General features: G+C 46.3%; 1 protein-coding gene across 1 annotated transcript in view; it reads left to right on the top strand.

Moving 5' to 3' along the window:
• LOC144144153 (thromboxane-A synthase-like) overlaps positions 1-21,339 on the top strand; it is a 50,206-nt gene that overhangs the window by 18,218 nt on the left and 10,649 nt on the right. The window contains exons 4-10 of the mRNA XM_077675531.1: positions 457-509; positions 1,242-1,338; positions 11,576-11,701; positions 12,717-12,951; positions 14,954-15,093; positions 17,575-17,707; positions 18,789-18,879. Of these exons, the coding sequence (XP_077531657.1) occupies positions 457-509; positions 1,242-1,338; positions 11,576-11,701; positions 12,717-12,951; positions 14,954-15,093; positions 17,575-17,707; positions 18,789-18,879 (875 nt within the window). The remainder of the gene's footprint in view (positions 1-456; positions 510-1,241; positions 1,339-11,575; positions 11,702-12,716; positions 12,952-14,953; positions 15,094-17,574; positions 17,708-18,788; positions 18,880-21,339) is intronic.

The following is a 21,339-nucleotide window of genomic DNA, read 5'->3' as shown; positions in this document are numbered from 1 at the left end:
GCACCGCAAGACGTTTCGGCGAAAAGAGATTCACGCAAAAAAAAAAGTTGGCCGTAAGAAGCTCCACCGCAAGACATCTAGACAACCGGTATGGCAAGTGTTTTCGCTAGTAAACTACGAAGAAAACAAATGGTAGGGTGCAATTTCCCCTCGGCGTCACTGTCAGCATTCGCCATGCGAAGCACTTCATTGCCATAAGAGCAAGAGAAAAACAGGCAGCGCACTCATCATTTGCACTACCTGCATATCACACGACCCTAAAGTAGCGTACGACCGTCCAAATCATTATAAAAAGTATTCTCCCTACGCCGAAAGTTGCAGCGACGCAGTTGAGCTGGCATGCGGAAATATTTCATTCCTCAGTGGGAGCATATTGCATTTTTCTCTTTCGCTTATGGTTTGGTAACGTTTGATCCTCCTGTTTATTTGACATGTATTTATTTTATCTTTCAACAGTCCCCAGTGAAGTGTTACCGTGAGTGGATTGACAAGTACGGCGACTTTGTTGGGTATGAAACTCTGCGGTCTTCTTCGTCGTTATTTGGTCATGTGTCCTTCATTTGCAGCATTTTCATGTACGCCAGTACATTTCTCGGTACGTAAGCCTGGCCTGTAAGAGTGCATATGTGACTGCCTTGCTTGCTTATTTAGTGCACGGTAAATTAATGTTACCTAAAGGGGTAGACTGCACATACAATCATATTAAGTCTACAAAAGCGTAATAACCGCTGCTCAGAAGTAGGTAAAAAATGAAATGTTTGTTACCAATGTCACGGAAAATTTGCTATCCACCTCAGATGCAGCCGTATGGCTAGAAAGAGAAGCTATTCAGCGTTCGCTGAGACTTCCAGGTTCAAAAAAATAATTGATCCTGCTCCAGGATTTTCTTTTTTTGCTGAAAGGTTTCTGAGGAAGCTGTATAGCTTTCCTTTCTATCCGTGCGGCTGCATTTCAGGTCAATGCCAATTTTTTCCTCCGCAGAAACTTACTACCCCGTCGGGGATTCCGCGAGACGGGTAGTCTCATATTCGTCAGTATATCAAAAGGCTTTCGCTAGCAATAAATGCAATATCCTGTCCCGCTACGAACGATATGTTTTGGTAATACAAAGCCTAAGTCGAAAGCGTATCCTCTTTTACAAACTATCACGTGCCGATGCTTCAAAATATTGATGTACAGTCTTGGAGCACTCAAACGCTAACACGAGGTTGGGGACTCATGCGGTGTTCTTCTTGTTGCAGATATTTCGACGGCTATCGCCCTGTCCTTTTGGTGGCGGATCTTGATCTGCTTAGGCAAATTCAGATTAAGGACTTCCAAGATTTCACCGACAGGGCGGTGAGTGCTTTATACAACTGCAGTCATATGTGTGTGAACTCTTTGTCTATGAAAGGACGCACTCACACAGGAGTAACTTAGTCTTCTACGTGATGGTCATAGGAGATGAGAACCGCCAGGTAAGCTTGGGGTGATTGAGTTCACACATAATTTTTTTGGTAAAGTTGACGCTGCACAATTTCCCGCATTAGCATCTAAAGTCGTTTTGTTTTGCCTTGTACTGAACTCATCGAACAGCGCATATAACTTATCTAATGGTAAGATGACGTTATGTGAAGAGACTTGAGAACCTTACCGCATGTTGCAAGTTCCTAAGTTTGCTACGGCTTGGTGCATCATTTAAGCGGATCTAAACAAGTACATTCTGCACGGTTCTGTTTGGTCGAAAATGTGACTCGCAGCCCCAGCGCCTAAACCGACCGATCGACAAAAACAAATACCTTTATCATTTTCCGCGTCAACATTCAAACATGTAGCCTGGATAATTAAATATTCACTTTTGTACTCATAACACCCAAGTGAAAAGAAGGACAGGAATAGAGAAAGTTTGTAGTGTTACAGCACTCGGAAGATGCAGCAGCAATAGCGTGACGTCATCGCTTTTTTTCCGCAAAATATTTTCGCGGCGTTTGCGTCCTTATAAATGGCCGCCTGTACACCAATTCATTAATTTTATGGACAACGTGCAGGCCAAACCAACACCTTTAAATGCGGCCTTTCCGGTAGTGCCCCCCCCTAAAGGAGCGAGCTCTTCCTGAATTGATTTGGTTCTCTAACCATTCTTCAACGTAATAGATAATGGTGCTGGCTACAATGTTTTGGGTAGGGAAAAAGTCAGCAAGGCGTAACAATGAAAAATCAGAGGTTGGTGATAACACAGCGATGGCGGCGCCACAATTTCTGTATTTCCTTGTGAATAATAGTGATGTGGCGTCGCCAGTGTCGGATTTAGTTTGATTTATTTGCAGGAGGGGGTATTGAGGTGCATTCCTTGCAGCCTAGTAAGAAGGATAATAGCAGGCACTCTCCCTATGGTACCTCTACATTCGAGAGCATTTGGGAGGGAAGGAGGGAGGTTCCCCCTACCCATGCCTACCCACTACTTTCCCGTAGATTCATCTTTAGGTATAATATCGAGGCCGCACAGCATAGCTTAGCGAAGTGGATGCACTGAACAGTGTCATTGACGTTGCACATAAAATGGGTGAAATAATAACCAATCCGTGCGCGTTTTTGTCAGAAAAAGGTGTCAACATAAATTGCTTTCCTACATTGTCTAAGGGTTCCAACTTGCTTTTGTGAAATTCAACCTTTTGAACCTTCTTGTTGCTGGTGATCAACTACTTTTGTCGCAATAAATTTTGGTTCGCGCGTGAGACTACAATGTGATCCCGCGAAATGAAGGAGATATTTAAATAATAATGCATATAATTTCAGCACCTACAATTCAAGACTAGGGTACCTTTCGAATAACCATGGTTTCAGCGAAAAGTGAATTCTCGTTTGTATTCTCTACAATGCTTAGGTTATATACGTCATCGTTGCGTTTGTTGTGAGGCAAAAAGAAAAATTGCTCACAAAATAGTAGCCGCATTGCCGACAATAACGTTAGTTTCGAATTTTGCAACGGAAGCTTCGATCACAACGAAAGTAAAGCTGGACCTTTTCCCCCTGATCGCGACTCATGAAGCTCTGATACCCCATTTGAGGACTGCGGTGCCGCTTCACTGACAGTCGACTGGAAACGTATGCTTGTGATAGCGACGGAAAAATATCCAACCTCACCCTTTTGTCAGAGACAGCTCCTCAAACAGACGGTGGAGCACACACTTAGTGGCTACGCCATAAATCTGCCTGCAGTTAACGCGATGCGCTTTGGCACCGCCGTGGGCCGTATACTTAAGACAACCACTTTCTCATTTACTTTGAATGTTACCAGGGCACACGTGGAAGAACCGAAACGTTGGTAATTCCCACTTGGAAGCCAGAATCTTGACATTTTTTATCAAAAGCAACCATGCCGATTCGCAATAAGTAATCCTCCGATTCTTTCTAGAAGTCTAGTATTCTGATGCTATATTTTCTGAGACGCTCACGGGATCACACTTTAGCCCCGATGTGTATTATCCTGCTCAAATCTACCATTCCGAGGACATCCTCATCTAGAAGTGGACATAACTAGCCTCAGGCATCAATGAATGAATCTGATGCTTGAATAGGCGACGCCGTTTAGCACCAGGGAGTTAGGTCTTGTAGAGTGAATGGGTAAAACCAGAGTCCTTCAATGCTTTACTGGTCACGAAACTTCGGCGCTCGCTTCATATAGGGACCGCGCGCGCCACTAGAGGCGCCACCGCCGCACGAAGGTCATCCAGCCGCCGCGCGTGCGGCGTATTGGCCAGCTCTTGGCGTGCAAACGCTTGCTGCTTTTGGTGTCTTCGCGCTGATTAGGTGTGTTTTTTTTTCGTAGTAGTTAGCGATGAATAGTCCAGTTATTGTGTTTATCACCTGCCTTCAATGGGGTCTTATTTTTCGAAGAAAGTTACCGTAGACTTCGGCCGCGAACGGCAACGGCTTCTGTGTGTTCTGGCAAAAGCGCTGCGCCGTCGTGTTTACGGATTTTTAAATCTATATTGCTTCTTTTCTTAAAGCAAAGTTGTAAATACTACACACACGGTAGCTGTGTAGTCACAGACTGCTGCGGCCCTATCGATAATACAATCAAAAACTGAAAGAAACCAAGTACGCGTCGTTCAGACTACGCTTAATGAATCCGTTGATTGCTCTGGAATGCACAAAATGCTAAAAGAGATAGCCCAATAGTGCTGTCGTTTCGATGAGTGGGCACATACTTGAGAATATCTAAAAACGCTGCAGAAACACGAAGGATCAAAACACGAAGAGATATATGTTGCACCATGTGTCTTTCTGCTTCCACGCTTTGCAATCCTTGCAAAAACAGGAAGCAAAAAAAGAACAATGAAACTGATTTTATCACACGCAACAAAAAATTTCAATGTTACGAAGGGAGACAAAAGAGCGTGGTCCAGCGCACAAAAATTTATTTTTTCTCGCTGCGATGTGCAGCACAAGGAGGAAACGGAATATTGCCACGTAGCCAAGAACGACGCAAAGCTTCTCTGAACGCAGTGACCTAGGGATCTCCTGCACTACAAAAGACTAGAATGAAACACAAACGTCTAAGAAGCAGTCCGCAGTGTGACGTGAACAGATGAACCTCGAAAGTCAGTTGCGCGGCGTTTGCTATGCATGCATTACTCTTGGTACGTTATTAATTTCAGATCCATGGAAACATGATCGAGAACAGTGTCGAAGAAACAAAAATTCCCCGCATTTCCCCGAGGGGAAGAATGCGAAAGTGCGAATGCACGAGTTGAATTTGCGCGGTTCGGTAATGTTCGCGAAAGAGAGATCACACACACACAGACAACTACAAAGAAAGAAAGATGCATTTATTCACAGACACCTATTTGTGTTGTCGTTGTACTTGATTGCTAGAGCGGATCTCAGCTTTGAAATTTCGTGTCAGTACTCCTTTAAGCGGGTGCATTAGCGCTTCTCACGCCCGATTCCTGGCCAATCCCCCACGTGGGTATGTGCCATGTCAGCGGCCAGGCAGCGCGCGCCCATCTCCCCCCGTTGCTAAGGAAGACGAGGAGCGCGCGCACCCGCAGCTGTTGCTATGCGGACTACGGTGGCGGACGATTCAGGCTCGCTTAAGAGTGCATTCGCACTTAAAAATCAAGTTAGCGACAAGGTGGCACCCTTTCCATATCAAACAATATTTCCCGACGGGACGTACGACAAAAAGAGAAAACGGGCGCTCCGGTTGAAAAGCCAGATAAGAAAATTAATTTCAGATCCATGGAAACAGGATCGAGAACAGTGTCGAAGAAACAAAAAATTAAGTTACCGACAAGGTGGCACCCTTTCCATATCAAACAATACAGTCAAACCCGTTTATAGCGAACTGCAATATGCACCGCGATTAGTTCGATATATCCAATAGTTCGATATAGCCGAACCCGCCTATAACGAGCTTATCGTTACGAGTTCGCAATTCGCGGGAGCCCACCGCCCCCTCCCCAACTCCGCCATCCGCGTATGCAGAAACGAACACAGTAGAGTAGCCATTACCAGACCAAAATAACCCATTTATTATCAAAGCTACTTTCCGCGTTAACTGTCCACGTTGCAAAAAAAAAACGGTGATTTTTGTTTTCACTTTCGTTTTAGCGGCATTCTCTACACGAAACATTGTTTGCACCAGTTCGAGTCCGTCTCCTCAAAAATCTAAGAAGCATTGGCGGAGCACATGGACGGCCGAAAGCGCTTCATTATAAGCGTCGGACGGATTTCACTAGCGACATCATCGGGAACGTTGGCGAGCGCTTCCCACAGTTCACCGATGCTGCTGTTTTGGTCCGCACTCACTGACTGGGCGAGTTCCGTCGCGAGTCCCGCGCATCGGAAACAGTTCCAGAAAGTATTGGGCGTCACGTCGCTCCGTGCGAGGCACAATGTCTCAGTCGCGGCCAATCCACATCTCAATCGCCGCTCCGAGATCATGCATTTTGGCGGCCATTCTAGGCGCCCAGAGTTCGATATATCGGATGTGAACTTCCTTATAAGGAATATGTTTCCCATGTATTTCCGTAACTGAATTATTTTTGTTCGATATATAGCATAATTCGCTCTATCCGGGTTCGTTATAGCCGGGTTTGACTGTATTGCCCGACGGGACGTACGACAAAAAGAGAAAACGGGCGCTCCGGTTGAAACTCCAGATAAGAAACCGGAATCGGCCACGCGCGATTACAAAACAAACAAAACGAACCCTAAGGGATAATTCGCGGAAATATGAAAAAGACGTCCCAAAGCTTTTTTTACACGCGAGCCTGAGCGCAAGGTAATACAAGTTTGCAAACAGGTAATGAAGCACCGCTACAAACTGACTGATATGGCAAAAAAATTCCCCCGCATTTCCCCGAGGGGGAGAATGTGAAAGTGCGAATGCACGGTTGTCGGCCCGCTTGCGGCGCTTGCGCTCGGCCCCCGCAGCCCACCGCCTCGCCGCCTTCTCTTCCATCTCTTCCATCGGGTTTGTAGTATCACGTGTACACCACGCAGTTATCAAGCCGCTATAACGCCGCTGAGTCGCCAACGCACGCCGCTGACGACGTAGTTTGAATGCGTTAAAGATATAAGGCGCGTCACTAACACTGATATCAGCGTCGCGTCCGTGGCTTGGTCGGTAGAGCGTCGCGCTGCGGCCGCAAAGTCCTCGGATCGAAACCTGGCGCCGGATGCTGTTTCTTTTTTAAATATAGAGGAGCACTGCGGACGCCGACGCCGCCGCCGCCGCCGCCGGCGGTGGATGGTTTGGGGTCGCTTATAAAGTGCATTCGCACTTAAAATCAGGATTTAAGATAGCCTTGTACAATTCTAGGTCCACGATGCTCTCAAAAGGGTACATTGCTTTTTCCATTCTCACACACAGTGCATTTCCACACTGCGGCACACTTATAATCGAAGCTGAAATCTCCCGTTGCTTGCCTTGGAATGACGCCCCTCCATTTATCACACAGCTGCCCATCGCTCGGTCAACAGAACAAGGAAACATTTTCTGTGGTATCGTTGTACAAGGAACGACATCCCGGGACGCAACACATGTTCGGCATCGTCGTTGCACTACTTAAGTCGCATCGCAAGAGCGCGATATGCACGATACATTTTTTTTCCCGCACAAAACAAACACAACTCGCCGCGGCTCCGCCGTTCGAGTCAGCGCAACGCCGCCCGAGGAGTGACCTCAGTGAGAGGGTGGCGCCACGGCGCGACGGACAAACGCAGCATATGAAGCTCTCCCATTGACTTACGGGGGAGTTTCGTGACCAGTAAAGCATCGAAGGACTCTGGTAAAACTTTACGCAGCCCAGTAAAAATAAAGGTAAAAACAAAAAGGTGAGTGAATCGTACTCAGCATAGAAAGCTGCGAGCTCTACCCGCTGCTCGGGACTGTGAGATCAAATGTACTTGAAATTTATGCTGCGAGCTGCTCAGTTCGCACTCCGTCTGATCCGGGGATGGGAAGGACTAGACGTTGGGTGGCAGGGGCATTCCCATACAAGTTGGTATGTGTAAACAAAAAGATTATTCGCTTACAGATATTTTGCTGCAAAAAAAAACATCCAGCCTTCCAGCTCCGTAATTCCAGTTCCCTAATTATTGGCTAACCTATGGCGGGTCAATCTGTCGCAGTGTTGTACGGAACGGCGTTCCAAGGAACGGCGTTCCTGAAACCAGTTCCTTTAGGGAGGAACGGAGGAACGCCACCGTTCCATTAGGAGTGAGTGGAACTGTAACGGTAACTCGTTACGTTTACAAAGGAAGCGCAGAGGGAACGGCGTTCCTTCTGTAAACGTCCCATCGCAAGGATTTGGCTGTTTTTTGATGCCAAGGCTTTAGGGCGCTGAAGTTAGTACAAAAACAACAGGCCACTACTGCGTGTATTTTCGTATAAGCTGCCCAATTTGCCCGCCCTTCCGCATAACGTGCTTCCTCGAAGGTCAAAGACAGAAGAATAACCACGCAGCGGGCCAGAGACGGTCGGGCAGGCTGCACCGGGTGCGCATGGCCTTGTCGCTACATCGGTTGCAGATGGGCATGAGACAGGGGCTTCAGAGCCCCTTTGATTCATCTTCTGCCGTGACCTGTTATGTTGTGAATAAGTGGAATGCGAAAGCCGAACAGAATAAGGCTTGACGGTACCGTTTTCATCGCACACGTGCTATCTACAGTACAGGAAGCCGTGCCAGCCGAAGGGACGTACGAGGCTTCTCTGCTGTTTGTCAATGGACACCTGGGTCGCCGGGGTTGCGATCACCACGTGTAAAAACTAGGCGTGAAGTTATCCGCCTAAGATTCTTGGAATATTTCCGCTGCCGCCCAAAGTGGGGCGAGAGCTATCTGATCTCATGCGCAACAGCAACAATCCCTGACATCTGCAAGCCGAATATGACCTCAGGCGTTCTATCGCCCTACGACACGGACATGGCGCTCGAACGCCCCGCCGTAAACTTCCTCACGCACCCAGCGGACCATCGGTTTCGTGATGTGCCCACTGCCAGGTTTGCTTTGGCCATTGGTTTTCGCATTTTGCTGGGAGTTATTCCGCCACCTTTCCTTCGCATCATAGCAGTGCGACGACTGTGGTGTATTGTTACAGACCGGTTCCGACCAGTGCTTCAGCCGTGCACCGATGGCGAGCCGAGTAGCGTATACACACGTAGGGTTACCATTCCGCCCCGGATTAATCGGCACTGTCCGGACTTTTCGTACAATGTCCCGAGTCCCACGCCGTCCCTGTCAGGACAGCTATATTGCCCGGATTTGTTCCGGACCACCCAGTTAGGATTTCTTTGTGATCCAAAGCATGCTCAACGAGGCGCATCACGCTCCGGAACACAAAGTTAGCGCGAACTTCTCCATGCAGAGCTTCAGGTAAAGCTAAACTTCCACGTGAAGTTCGAAACATTTACGAGTACATTCTCCAGCAAGGGCAAGTGTTTCGAGCAGTATGTAGCCAGACGAAGTACCACTTCAAAAGGCTGCAACAATAGAGAAAGAATGAATTTGTCTAGAAGATACCGCCTAAAGAAAACTGATTTAGTTGCCTCCCTAAGTTAGGTTACGCTACACCACCTCCCCCCGTCCCGACTTCCTTCATTGAAGAGTTGGTAACCCTAAGCTGGTGGTTGCTGCCGTGCGCAGGGTTCTTCCGTTCCGACAACAAGAAGTCGGAGGGTAAACTTAAAAACTGTAGCATAAAGTTACAGCAGACAAGGCTGCGGCAAAACGGCAACCATGAACTCTCAGTCCGGCAACGGTGTCTTCGAATCCGTGAATATAGCCCATTCTGCTGATGGCTGACGAAGCATGTAGCGGAGGGCTTGCTTAATTGCATGAAGCTCGGCCGACGTGGATGACGTTGCACGTTCAAGGCGGTAGGACAGCGCTTGGCCGGTTGACGAAGCGTAGACGCCCGATGCACTACTGTGAGGTGTAGATCAAACGGCCCGCCAGTTGCTTCAGCCTTCACGACCATTTATCCCGCGATGTCACCTACCTGCACCATCTAGCCTACGTCGCGGGGCATCGTGTGACCTTGCAATGAATACCCGCACATTGTGGCATTCTGGGCAACGAGAAGCCAGATGAGGCGGCTCGCAGAGGGCTACAACTGCGCAATGTAAGGAAAATTTTCTTTACAAAGCACGAGGCTGCAGCGCTAGCGAAGCAGCTTGCCTTGGAGGAATGAAACCGCCTCTGGTCTTTCCCCAAAATTCATCACCCCTTTCTGCACCATATAGACTCTGACCTGAGAATGAGGCTCCCAGAGCGAATCCCACGTCGACTTGAGACGCTCTACCATCGGTTGCGCCTCAACGCAGCACTTACGAACTCCTACCGACATCGCCTCGGTCAAGCGAAAACCCTTACTGTGATAACTGTGGTTTGCCAGAAACTGTTGAACACATTTTATTACAGTGTCCGGCGTACAACCAGGAAATGAACCACCTCGCCAAGAAGATCGAGTGCCTCAACAACGGTCTTTTATTATTGAGAGATCTTCTTGCACCATGGTCATCGCCATCATCCCAGCGAAAAGTGTTATATGGACTGTTTGATTATTTACACGACATTGGCGTCGCAGAGACAATGTAGAACTATGCGTCGTCATCCTGTGAGAGCACCTGGATTTCTACGTGACCCACGGAACACTCCATGTTACATTATTTTTACCACTTCCTTTTTTCCCCTCTCTTTCGCCCTGCTTCCTTTAGGGCCTTTATTCATTTCACCCCATCCCCGCAGAGTAGCATGTAGGCGAATACATGCCTGCAGACCTCTCTGCTTTCTTCTAATAAAGAGCTCTCTCTCTCAATCCGGCAAAGTAACACTCTGAAGCTCTGTTGTTGACGCACTGGCTCCGATGCTCGCGCGTGCGAGAATTGAAGGAGCAAATCGCAACGGTCAAAGTTATGCGAACGGCACCACAGAGTGTTTCAACAGCCTTCAAACAACATATACACAAAACAACCACTGTACGTGGAGAGCGCGGGCTGTATGCTAGCACAAGCCTATGAGCGCATGCGGACGCAGTCTGCTGAGCCTGAGGGACTGAACCAACGTATCCTCAAGTACAACATGGTAGTTCTTTCAAGAGCGTTGGTAGTACGGCTCTTCAACATTGCCAACGAGGTGTTGACGAAACAAACGGGTTCGTCTGTCCATCGAGATGCAGCTCTTGCTTAGTTTAAACAAAGGACTCTACTAAGTTGCGAATATCTATTCTGGACGTTATTTTTTTACTCATACTCCAATATTGAATCAGCATTCATTAAACGCCTATGTACTGCTCCTTTCGATGCGCTTTCTTGTGTAAGACATTGATGTTCGTGCAAGTGAGTAACTTTCTATTTGACCATCTGAAGCGCAGTATCCGGACTGCGCCTTTGAAGACCCAAGTGGAAACCGCCATATGTGTTGCGCTTCTAATAGACGAGCACCACACTTGCAGTTAAAAATGTCTGGAATATGTCCGGTGCTACGTGAAAAAAATTTGTCTAGGAGCGCTATGTCGAATTCTTTTCATCTCCAGATAATCTGCTGTCGGCGGTGTTCATATCCGTATAATATCCGTAGTTTTATGTTACTGTTAAATTGCTCACTTCCTTTCGCCTCAGGATTATCAGACACCACATTTTAATTGTTAATGTAACGAAAACGTTAATGTAACGACACGTTACAATGTTCGAAGTGTAACTGGAACGCGTTCCTTTCTAAATATAGGAACTTGTAACGGGAACTCGTTTCAAAATTGGGAAGGAACGAGGAACGAGCTTTCGTTCCTATTCTAGAAGAACGTGTACAACACTGATCTGTTGGCATCTAAAATATATATCAATCTGTTGGCATATGTTGCATCAATCTGTTTGATCCATCTGTTGGCATATAAAATACGGGATCACATTTACTTGATGACAATGACCGCCTCAACAGCTGTCTTTACGGACACGGTGTTGCAGCTTCTTGCACGCTGAAGCAAATCAAAAATACTTCATGTGTTAGCCCATCAGCATACTCGTCGTTTTTGAGAAGGTTTCGGTCCAGTGCCCCGCTGTAATTGCGCTTTGCTGTTCGGTACTTGCAGCTTCTGTTCCAAGCCCGTCGACCCGAGAGCCCGCACGACAAGAGCATCATTCAACTCACCTCGGCGCGGTGGAAGGAAGTGAGGAGTGTCCTCACCCCATCGTTCACCACAAACAAGCTTAAAATGGTGCGTGACAATCCACAGCTTCCGAACCATCTTTGCTGGCAGTAATGCGTCCGAATGCTGTTCAGAACTGAGTATCGGCGGCAATACCATGGGAAGGGAACCTGGGCCTACGACTATGTTCATTACTTCGAAAGGAAAGCCCTGTGTGTGTCATTGGAAGGTTGACCTCCAGTTACCCCGACGTCGACAGCCTAAATAAACCAAGAAAGGCCAGAAGCGAACCAAGGCATTGCAGCCGTGTATCAGAGAGGTCTAAAGATTGATTTGTGATCAATAGTAATGATTCTGATGGTAGAATTAGGGTGAGATAAGAATAATAAGAATGTGCTAAGATGAATTAAAGCGGAATAAGTTGGATTATCATGGCTTATCGTATGTGTGCATAGGAAGTAAAGTACAAAGCTGTTAGCCGGTTTAGCGTAGATTAAGGCATATTAAGACTAATTGAGGTAGATTAAGATGGATTACGGTCAGGCTAAGACTGATTGAGAAGTATTATGATGGATTCATATCGATTAAGATAAAATAAGGTGGGTCAAGTTCTATTAAGATAGATTTAGGTAGTGCAGGATAGATTAAGGTATAGAAAGGTGGGTTAAGGACTTAAGATAGAGGGGCTGCTGTGTGGACGTGTGGACGTGTATATAAGAGGTGCGCGTGACAATGGTATGTCAGATAAAATTATGGAACAACGATGCTGTGGGGTGGTGTCGCCCTGACTTCGATCAAGTTGGAAGGCCATGGGAGGAGCCTTTGTCCCGCACTAGAGGTAAACAGGCTGATGATAAGTGTTGAGTAACAGCCCGTTGATCGCATTGGCTAGGCACGAAAATATTTTTCTGCCGTGTCCTAAACGGCGCAAATGGTAACCATTGAACTTCGTAACTAATATGCATATAAGTATTACGTTAGTAGCCTCAATTGTGCAACTGCTAGTTTTGCGAGTCCAATCTAACAAAAGCTTCGACAACAGTGTTTTGTATCTTTGATTTATGAGCAATTGCGCTGCCCACAGATGTCCCCGGGCGTCATTGGAGCTGTGGAAAAGTTGGTGTCGAAGATCGACCGAAAGGCGGAAAGCGGAGACGAGTGTGAAGCTTCTGAGATGTACGCTGCGCTAGCGCTGGACGTCATCTGCAAGACCGCGATGGGCATCGACTACAACCTCCAGGACCATCCCGAGCATCCATTCCTCATTTGCTGCCGGAAAATGTTCGGATGCGCCGCCTCATTTATCATCGCCCTCCTAAGTGAGTGTGATGTCATGGTGTTGTTGCCTACAGTGTACTTGTTTGAGGCTCTGAATAGACACTTCAGTAGCGCATCCTACTGGACAACAACCAGTAGCTCAAGAAACTTCAGGTTTCTACGAGTACATGAGGAGTTAAGAAAACGAATGCCGCCTCATTCGTCTAACGACAGCGATGGTTTAAATGTTCAGCTTCCTCGTGAAGTATTCGTTCGCTATTCTCGGAGCTGTAGAGGTTCACAGAGTTCTGGTGACGGAACGGCCACCATCAGGGAGACCAAGGAAGCTTCGCTGTCCCAGTCAAAAAACACAACAAAAATACGACAGGATTATCCTGTAAGGGAATGAGACATTCTGTCGTTTGTACAACAGAAATGTCTCGTGCGACAGATGTTCTCTAGTTATACTACAGAGATCCGTGTCGCGCAAGAGACCATCCTGTGCTTGCAACAGAGACAGGTTTGCTACAACAGGTATTCCTGTTGTACAAAAGAAATGTCTGTTGTACGACAGACATTTCTGTTGTGTTTTTCGACTGCGTACATCCGAACTGCTTCGGCCGTGTCGGAATAGCGCAGTAAGATAGACGTCGGCTAGATAATGCGAGGGACCTGTGTTGGATTCTGACCACGAGAAGCGTTTCTTTTTCTTGAGGCGCATGATGTGCCATCACTTATCATCATAATCGTTTTGTGAAGCCCGTTGTGTGAAATTGGCTTTCCTGCAGTGCGTTTTCGTGACGGAACGTTCGCCATCAGTGAGGCTGAGAAAAGCTTCGTTTTAATAATTCCCAAATTCGTGACGAAACATTCACCGGTATACTCGAGATTGTTTCTTCGTGCGGTTTCAAAAGTACGTTGTATTTTATTTGTAGCAAGTGAGCATCAGGCCAGTGCTCATGTCTTGACGACGTCTGTACGACTGCGCAAATCGTTCTGTATAACAGCACCAGACATCACTTCCAGTGCCTTTTTACTCTGTCTGGCAGAGTATGACGTGCCTTTATCTTTTTTAATCATTTAGTCTATGTTCAGAAAAAATTTCTAGGGTAGTAGTTTGCTTTACTTAAAGATTATTACTTTGGGCTTAATTTTGTTTACCTGTAAGGCAATGGCACAGAACAGCACTCACCTATACAGTGTACTTTGCAGCGTACGGACCGGCGTATGGGAGGCTAGGAAAACGGAACATTATTTTGAAACATGCACAGGAAGAATCTGTGCACTCTGTAGAGTAGCAGGGAATCTTGGTTTATTCACCCGCCGCGGTGGCTCAGTGGCTAAGGTGTTGCGCTGCTGAGCACGAGGTCGCGGGTTCGTTTCCCGGCCGCGGCGGCCGCTTTTCTGATGGAGGCGAAAAGCAAAAACGCCCGTGTGTACGAGATTTCGGCGCACGTTAAAGATCCCCAGGTGGTCAAAATTAATCCGGAGCCCTCCACTACGGCGCGCCTCATCGCCTGCGTTGCGTCGGCGCGTTAAACCCTACAATCAATCTTGGTTTAATCGATTTTATCAATGCAACAACAAAATGATGGTCGGCGAAATTTATGTACGCAGCTGTCAAGGAGTGAATATTTCTGTGCAATGCGGCCGGTACTGGCTCCACGAATAGTTGTGTTTTGGAAGGTGATAAACTAAATTGCGATCAATGTCTTATCTTACTATCTCACCTTTAATCTGGCACATGCGTTGTTCTTGATTAGAAATGGGTGTGCTGCTTCTGGCATGCATTCCTCTTCAACCTCATTTTGAAATTTTGATGGCATGGTATTATAAATGCACTTACTGTCCAAACTAAACAAATAAATTATGCCGTAAATAACCAAGTTTTGCAAACACGCATTAGCGTGCTTCGTAAATCTAAGCATCGCAGTCTTCCAGACGAGATGCACACTGGTGCTTTCAACAGGGGCGTAGATTGATTTGGCTTCAAGGCCGCAAACCGGCCAATAAGAGTGGTCGCTTTAATGAGTACCTCGTGCCTGACTTCGTTTCTTTTCTCAGCCACGTTTCCTGGCGCCGTGTCTGTGCTCAAGTTCATCAACAGTCGGATTCTCAGGTACCAGAACAACGGCAAGCATCCTTTCATCGTGGTCCAGGAGAAGTGCAAACTAATAGTGCAACAACGACAGCAGGATGCTTCGGTAAGGGCATCCGCTTCCCGACAGCCCTTTGAAAGCAAACGTCAAATCTCCACCCCCTTCCGCATTTGTGCAAGCCCAAATTACGGGAACTTTAAAATGAGAACGCTGCGTAAAAATAAATGCAGTCGAGGTCCACTGAAACTCGTAAAATGACTAAATTCAAAACAATGCTGTGGCGCAGGAGGGAGTTCTCACTCTGCTTAAGCAAAATGTTTTCAAACTTTGAAAGCCCCTTTTGGCGCAGACTTGTTTTTTATTGTTTTGAAAAAAAAAAGATATTCGCGTACGATCTAAATGCACCAGTTATCGTGCTAAAACAGTCTGAACTGACGCGCATCGACACAAACACTAAGCGGGGGTTTTCGTTGGAAAATCAACTAGTAGCAAAAAATGGCCCCCATCTGCCGACACCGTACACGAAAAAAACGGCATTAACAGACAAATTTGTGAAATCTGTTGGCATAGACCCAGGATGCACGAAATTATATATTAAGTATATTAAGTGATGCTAAAGTGCCAAAACTAGTTGGCCTCTATCGGTACCTTAGACCAATCTAGTAACGTTGCCCTAGACCACCGTGGAATCAATATACAACTCAGGGCAACAATAGTTGCTCAGTATTTCATAAAAATCCAAAAGCGTTTTGAATCGTCAGACAGCATTGGAGGACCTTCTCTGTGCATTATTTGAAAGCAACATGAAGCCAGGTGCATGCAACGTAATATAAACGTACACGAGCTCTCCCGGTGGTCAGATGTCTGTAACAAAGGCACGAAATTCAGCTCTTAAGCATTATTAGGCAGGCTCTTGTACTACAACTGCTGGTAATACTGCTCTCAGTTTCGATTTAAGGCTCATGTTTTAATTGCGTAGCCGTACAAGTACAGTCAAAAGACTTACGCCAGTGAACACAAGAACTGTTGCCCCTTTATATTGCCCCATGTCTATTGGTGTACGGAAAGCAGCGGCAAAACTCTGAAATTACTCGCGAACCAGCAGAGGGACCTGTCTGGCCGTGAGCCGCCGTGCTGGGACAACGCTCGAGTAGTCTCTACTTCTCGTAGCCGGAAGCACCGGCATTGCTAGAAATGCCTTGAACGATTTTTGAGGAAGTCCCTCTTCGCTGCCTCTGTTGTACTGTGTTGTGACCCAGAAAAACGAGTCAAACAAAGCAGCATTTGCCGCTGAACAAAAGCCGAAAGAGGCACATTCTGATCTTTTTTTCAAATTCTGATCTTTCAGTTGAAGCAAGAATGACCCCAGCCTTTAGCGCTCCTCTAAAACCTGATTTACACCATTTTGCGTGCTTAACCAGTTTCGAGATGAGCGTATTCTGAATGGCTAGCTGGTCGAATAGAATAGTGCCGATTGCGCTATGTTGGCGCGATGGTGCATCGTACGCAAGCTCCTGGACAAAATCTTTCTTTCACCGAAGCGACATATTGTGATCGTAATATTATCGCTTTTACGCCAATGTTATGCCACAGCAGCAATGTTTTGTGCATTATTTTGAAGCGAAGCTTATATGACTAGGTTTCAATGTATTTCTCGTTCCCGAGAACAAAAACGCATGAGGCTCCACGTGTTTCTGAAGCGCGAGGCGTTGAAAAACGAACGTCCCGGTATGCGTGCTATTAGCACACGGTCACCGCCAAAGTCGCACGCCATTCAAAACATAATTTCGACAAAAAGCTCAATGTCTTATCACATGGATATGCATCTATAGTGGATTAGTAATAATAAGCAGCATTTGCAATACCAAAACATAACTTAGACGTCAAGCTTATACGTCTCACCACTTCGGTAGGCATTTTCAGTATATTAGTTATCAATAGGCGCCATTTTAATATTAGTAGAGCCAAAATGAAAGTGTGCGTGTGTATGCATCAGTCTTTCTGAGGGATTACCGCCATCGACGCTCATGATATACTCACACCTTTAACCTAAATCCTGGGCCACCTCTATGTAGCGTGCTAAAAAGCTTATTCATAAAGAGGAACGGCTGAGGATTTTCTTGGCAGATAACATTTACAAGAACTAGAAATTATTTGTCATTTAACACGTGATAAAATGACGTAAATTATGACTTCGACAACTTCCCATTGAATGAAATTTTCAGCGTCGTTGGCTGTGGACATTAACGCGTGCAGTTGCCCAGAGCCAAATATAACACGCCCTAAAAGGCGTATGCACAGCAGTTAAAGACAGATTTTTGTGCTTCTTAAGACAAAAAAAACACCGCAGTACCTGAGAAACAAATGCGGACAGCGCCCCGATTCGCTCTAGAAGCAAAACAAGAGCGAGCACTAGTGCGTTCGCTCGTACCTGGTTTATAATAGAATTCCAAAAGTGTCTGGAACGTCTTCAATGGCGAGTTGAACCTCACTCGGGCACCCAGGAAAGGCGACATTTTATTTTTCTGGCAGCATTGCGTTCAGGGATTTCGTGCGGTGACGCGTGCCGTCCTATCCTCTTTGCAGCTCCGCCAAAAAGATTTGCTCCAGCTGATGATAGACACGAAGCAGACGCGCGTGGACATCAACTCGGTCACGTCCGACCAGCTAACCGCCACCGAAGACAACGAGCGGGAACTGGCAACCGGACCAATTAATGGTGAGCAGATAATAACCTTTATACTTAATTCTTATTGATTGGAACAAAAAGCTCTACTATGCTGCATGCTTTGAAGTCATACATCGCGTCGCGAAGGGTTTTCAGCAGCCAGCGCAGCAAGCTCCACCGTTTTTAGTATCGCTTAGCTCGCACGCTGCCTTGATGGCAGGGTACCACGTGACTACGCAAGCTGAAGTGGCTACTTCGCATGCGCTTGATCGCTCAGCTTCCTGATCCGTCTGTGCGTGCGCTACACCGCAAGCGGACCACGTGACTAGGCAAGCATTTAACACCTGCTTTGCCACTACTTGGTCCCTCAATCTCGACAACGACGGCACGCTGGCTAGGCTGTCTGTGTGTGTCCTTCAGCGCAAGCGAAACGCCGAATCGAACCATCCAGTGATATAGAGATACGGCAGTCTGCGATATCGTAAGTGAAGGCAACCATTAACGATACTGCTGTGTCGCGGACGGTGGCCGACGAGAAGGGCCCGGCGACTGGAGCGAGACGCTACGGGTGCCGGCACAGTCCGCGGCACGAGCTGGGAGTACGAGTCCTGTCCCGCTGGAGCCCGAACAACGACTGAGCCGACAAGCGGCCATTTATTCCCGATGACCCACAGGGACACGCGTACACGCGGGATTGGCTAGCTTCAATCACGTGTGTCGTAAGAACGACATTTATCAAACGCTCTCCACACAGAGGCGCACCCAGTGCGCGTGCGCTCCGCAGGATGGCGCCCCTGACACACCACAGATACACTTCGAGCGTAGCCTTTGTCTTTGCTCATGATAAGGGTGTTTGGAAGTGTTAAACCTGAGCCATTTTTTATACGAGCTATGCTGAAAAAAATTACGCCCTGGCAGGAATGTGTACAATTATTACAGTGCCAATAAACTGTGTATGGCGTCTACATTTTTCGGAAGCCTTTCTATTACGCGGTCAGCCTTATAAACATTCTAAGCGAAACTGTGCATTTCATACCCAGAAACTAGTTAAATATTGCTTCAGAGTCAGTGTTCACATTTTATTTTATTTTTTGGTATAGTGTTCTTGCCGTATGGCAAATGTCTAATGCAGAAAACTGTACCTGCAATCTTCCCGCTTCCAAGAAGGCTCCCATGGACGACGATGACATCACGCAGAATGCCTTCTTAATTTTCGTGGCTGGGTGAGCGAAGATATCTATATTAATAAACAGAAATGCCTGTACGACCGCCCGACCAACTGTCTAATTCATCAAGGCCCAGCCGATACTGCTGGCCCCAGAGACGTGAACTTTTTGGGGTGCATTCTAATCATGGCGTAGGGTGTGTATACTTGCTGATAACGATGGATATTTCAAGCAGATAAGGTTGGGCTGACTGGAGCTGAATATGAAGCTGAAAGGGAGTTTAAAAGAGAGAACTTCTTTTCGCCAATTTCTGGTTGTCATGCAGGCCAGTTAATATACCAATCGCGTGTTTGCTAATATATATAGTAGCTGCACGGCTTTGTCCCAACCGGCCCCTGGGAAACGGGCGGGCGCATCTGGTTTTAGGGGCAAATTGCGTGTTTTTACCATTCATCAACGTATCTTGGAGTCGTTGTTACATCAAATGGGTTTTTGCTGAAAAGTGTTACCTGCACAATTGCACAAAAAGAAACTTAAGGATTTCGCCGTAAGTATCTCATTAAAGGGAGAGCGGGACTTTTTGCAATAACGTCCCTAACGGAGTCCAAAAGCCTAACATGCGAAATCGACGGAGTGGTAAACCCTGGACGTAACGACTCAAAATTTCTGCAGTCATTCCTATCATGACGCGTAGCTCACAATGGCTGTTTTTCTTTAATTACACACCTAACAGGTTAAAAAGGGGGAAAATGTTTTTAGATGTTTTCCATTATCTCGCAGTCCCATTCAGATATCAGCCACCAAATAGGCAACCAAAAATAATGCGGCTAAAATAGTTTTTACAGGATTTCTGGCTATGAATTGCTGTATCAGTGCGAATTCGCACGTGTGCATCGTCATTGGTACCCTGTCGCTCTTTAACGCGTGTCGTTGCCGCTCGTGCTGGCAACTTGTTTTATGCCGACGGGTGCTATTACAACCGGGCGGTCATACCGGGCGTTACGAGGTCGCACCGTTACATATAAAGGGTCAAGACAGAGCGCACTTTCAGCCTGAAACACGTGCCTTTAATAACAATAAAAAATGATCAATCTAATCCGTGGTTCAACAGACAACTCAGAAACATGCGAAACAAAAAGAAACGATTGTATAAGAGTGCTAAATCTACTTCCAGTGCGTCGTCATGGGCCAAATATAAGGAATTTCTGAGAACTTTTAACTCTGCAGTACACAGTGCCAAACAAAAATACTTTTCTGAGGATTTACCTTCGCTGTTAAAAAATAACCCCAGAAAGTTTTGGAAGACAATTTCAAACAATCGTTCTAATAATGACATTGTAATACATGGTGACAACGGTGTTCCCCTTCAGGAACATGCGTGTACGCATGCATTCAACCATTTCTTCTCATCGGTATTCACCCAGGAAGATCATTCCACCATACCCATGGTTCCCGAATACGATTACAGATATATGCAGCCAATTAATATTACTCCTGAAGGCATCGCTTCACTAATTGGCAGTCTTAAAGTTTCCACTTCATCTGGTGTCGATAACATCAATTCAAAAATATTAAAGAACACTGTGCACATCTCTAGTCAAATTCTGTTCCATATTTTCAGTAAATCATTGACATCAGGTCTGTTACCTGCCGACTGGAAAATCGCCAAGGTTGTTCCCATTTTCAAATCCAATAACAAACATGCACCCGAAAATTATCGCCCGATTTCTTTGACGTGCATATGCTGTAAACTACTTGAGCACATTATTGCATCTAACGTGTATAAACACCTCGAATCCAACAACTTTTTTTTCGTCCATCAGCATGGTTTCAGAAAAGGCCTGTCATGTGATACACAACTGCTGGAATTTACAACCGACCTACACTCTAACATGAATGCCAACCAACAAACAGACTGCATTTTCCTTGATTTTTCAAAAGCGTTCGACCGTGTTGCTCATTCCCGCCTCATTACAAAACTATCAGCCCTTTGCCTGGATTCTTTAACTTTATCATGGATTCGGAACTTTCTGTCTATGCGCCAACAATTTACCGTGGTCAACAACTTTTCTTCACACCTCGCTGATGTCACTTCTGGAGTCCCCCAGGGGAGCGTCCTGGGCCCGTTACTGTTCCTGATCTACATAAATGACTTGCCCCTCAACATCTCACCACGGATACGACTCTTTGCTGACGATTGTATTATATATCGTACGATCACTAGCGTTAACGACCACCTTTCCTTACAAAATGACTTAAACATAATCTACAAGTGGTGTAATACATGGCAAATGTCACTTAATTTGAGTAAATGCAAAGTAATGTCTTTTAGTCGGAAACACGATAATTCATATTTTCTTTATTCCATCAACCACAGTGCAGTTTCGCAAGCCGCTTCCTATAAATATCTTGGTGTTCAACTAACACCTAATCTCTCTTGGAGTACCCACATTTCCGCCATCTGCGCAAAGGCTTCTAAATCGCTCGGTTATCTGCGACGAAATTTACGATGCGCAC

The sequence above is a fragment of the Haemaphysalis longicornis genome, unplaced genomic scaffold, assembly GCF_048455015.1.
Source record: "Haemaphysalis longicornis isolate Haplotype H1 unplaced genomic scaffold, Haemaphysalis longicornis Haplotype H1 scaffold_63, whole genome shotgun sequence".
Taxonomy (NCBI): Eukaryota; Metazoa; Arthropoda; class Arachnida; order Ixodida; family Ixodidae; genus Haemaphysalis; species Haemaphysalis longicornis.
Note: the sequence above shows the minus strand (reverse complement) of the source record. Positions and strands in the feature narration are given on the sequence as shown.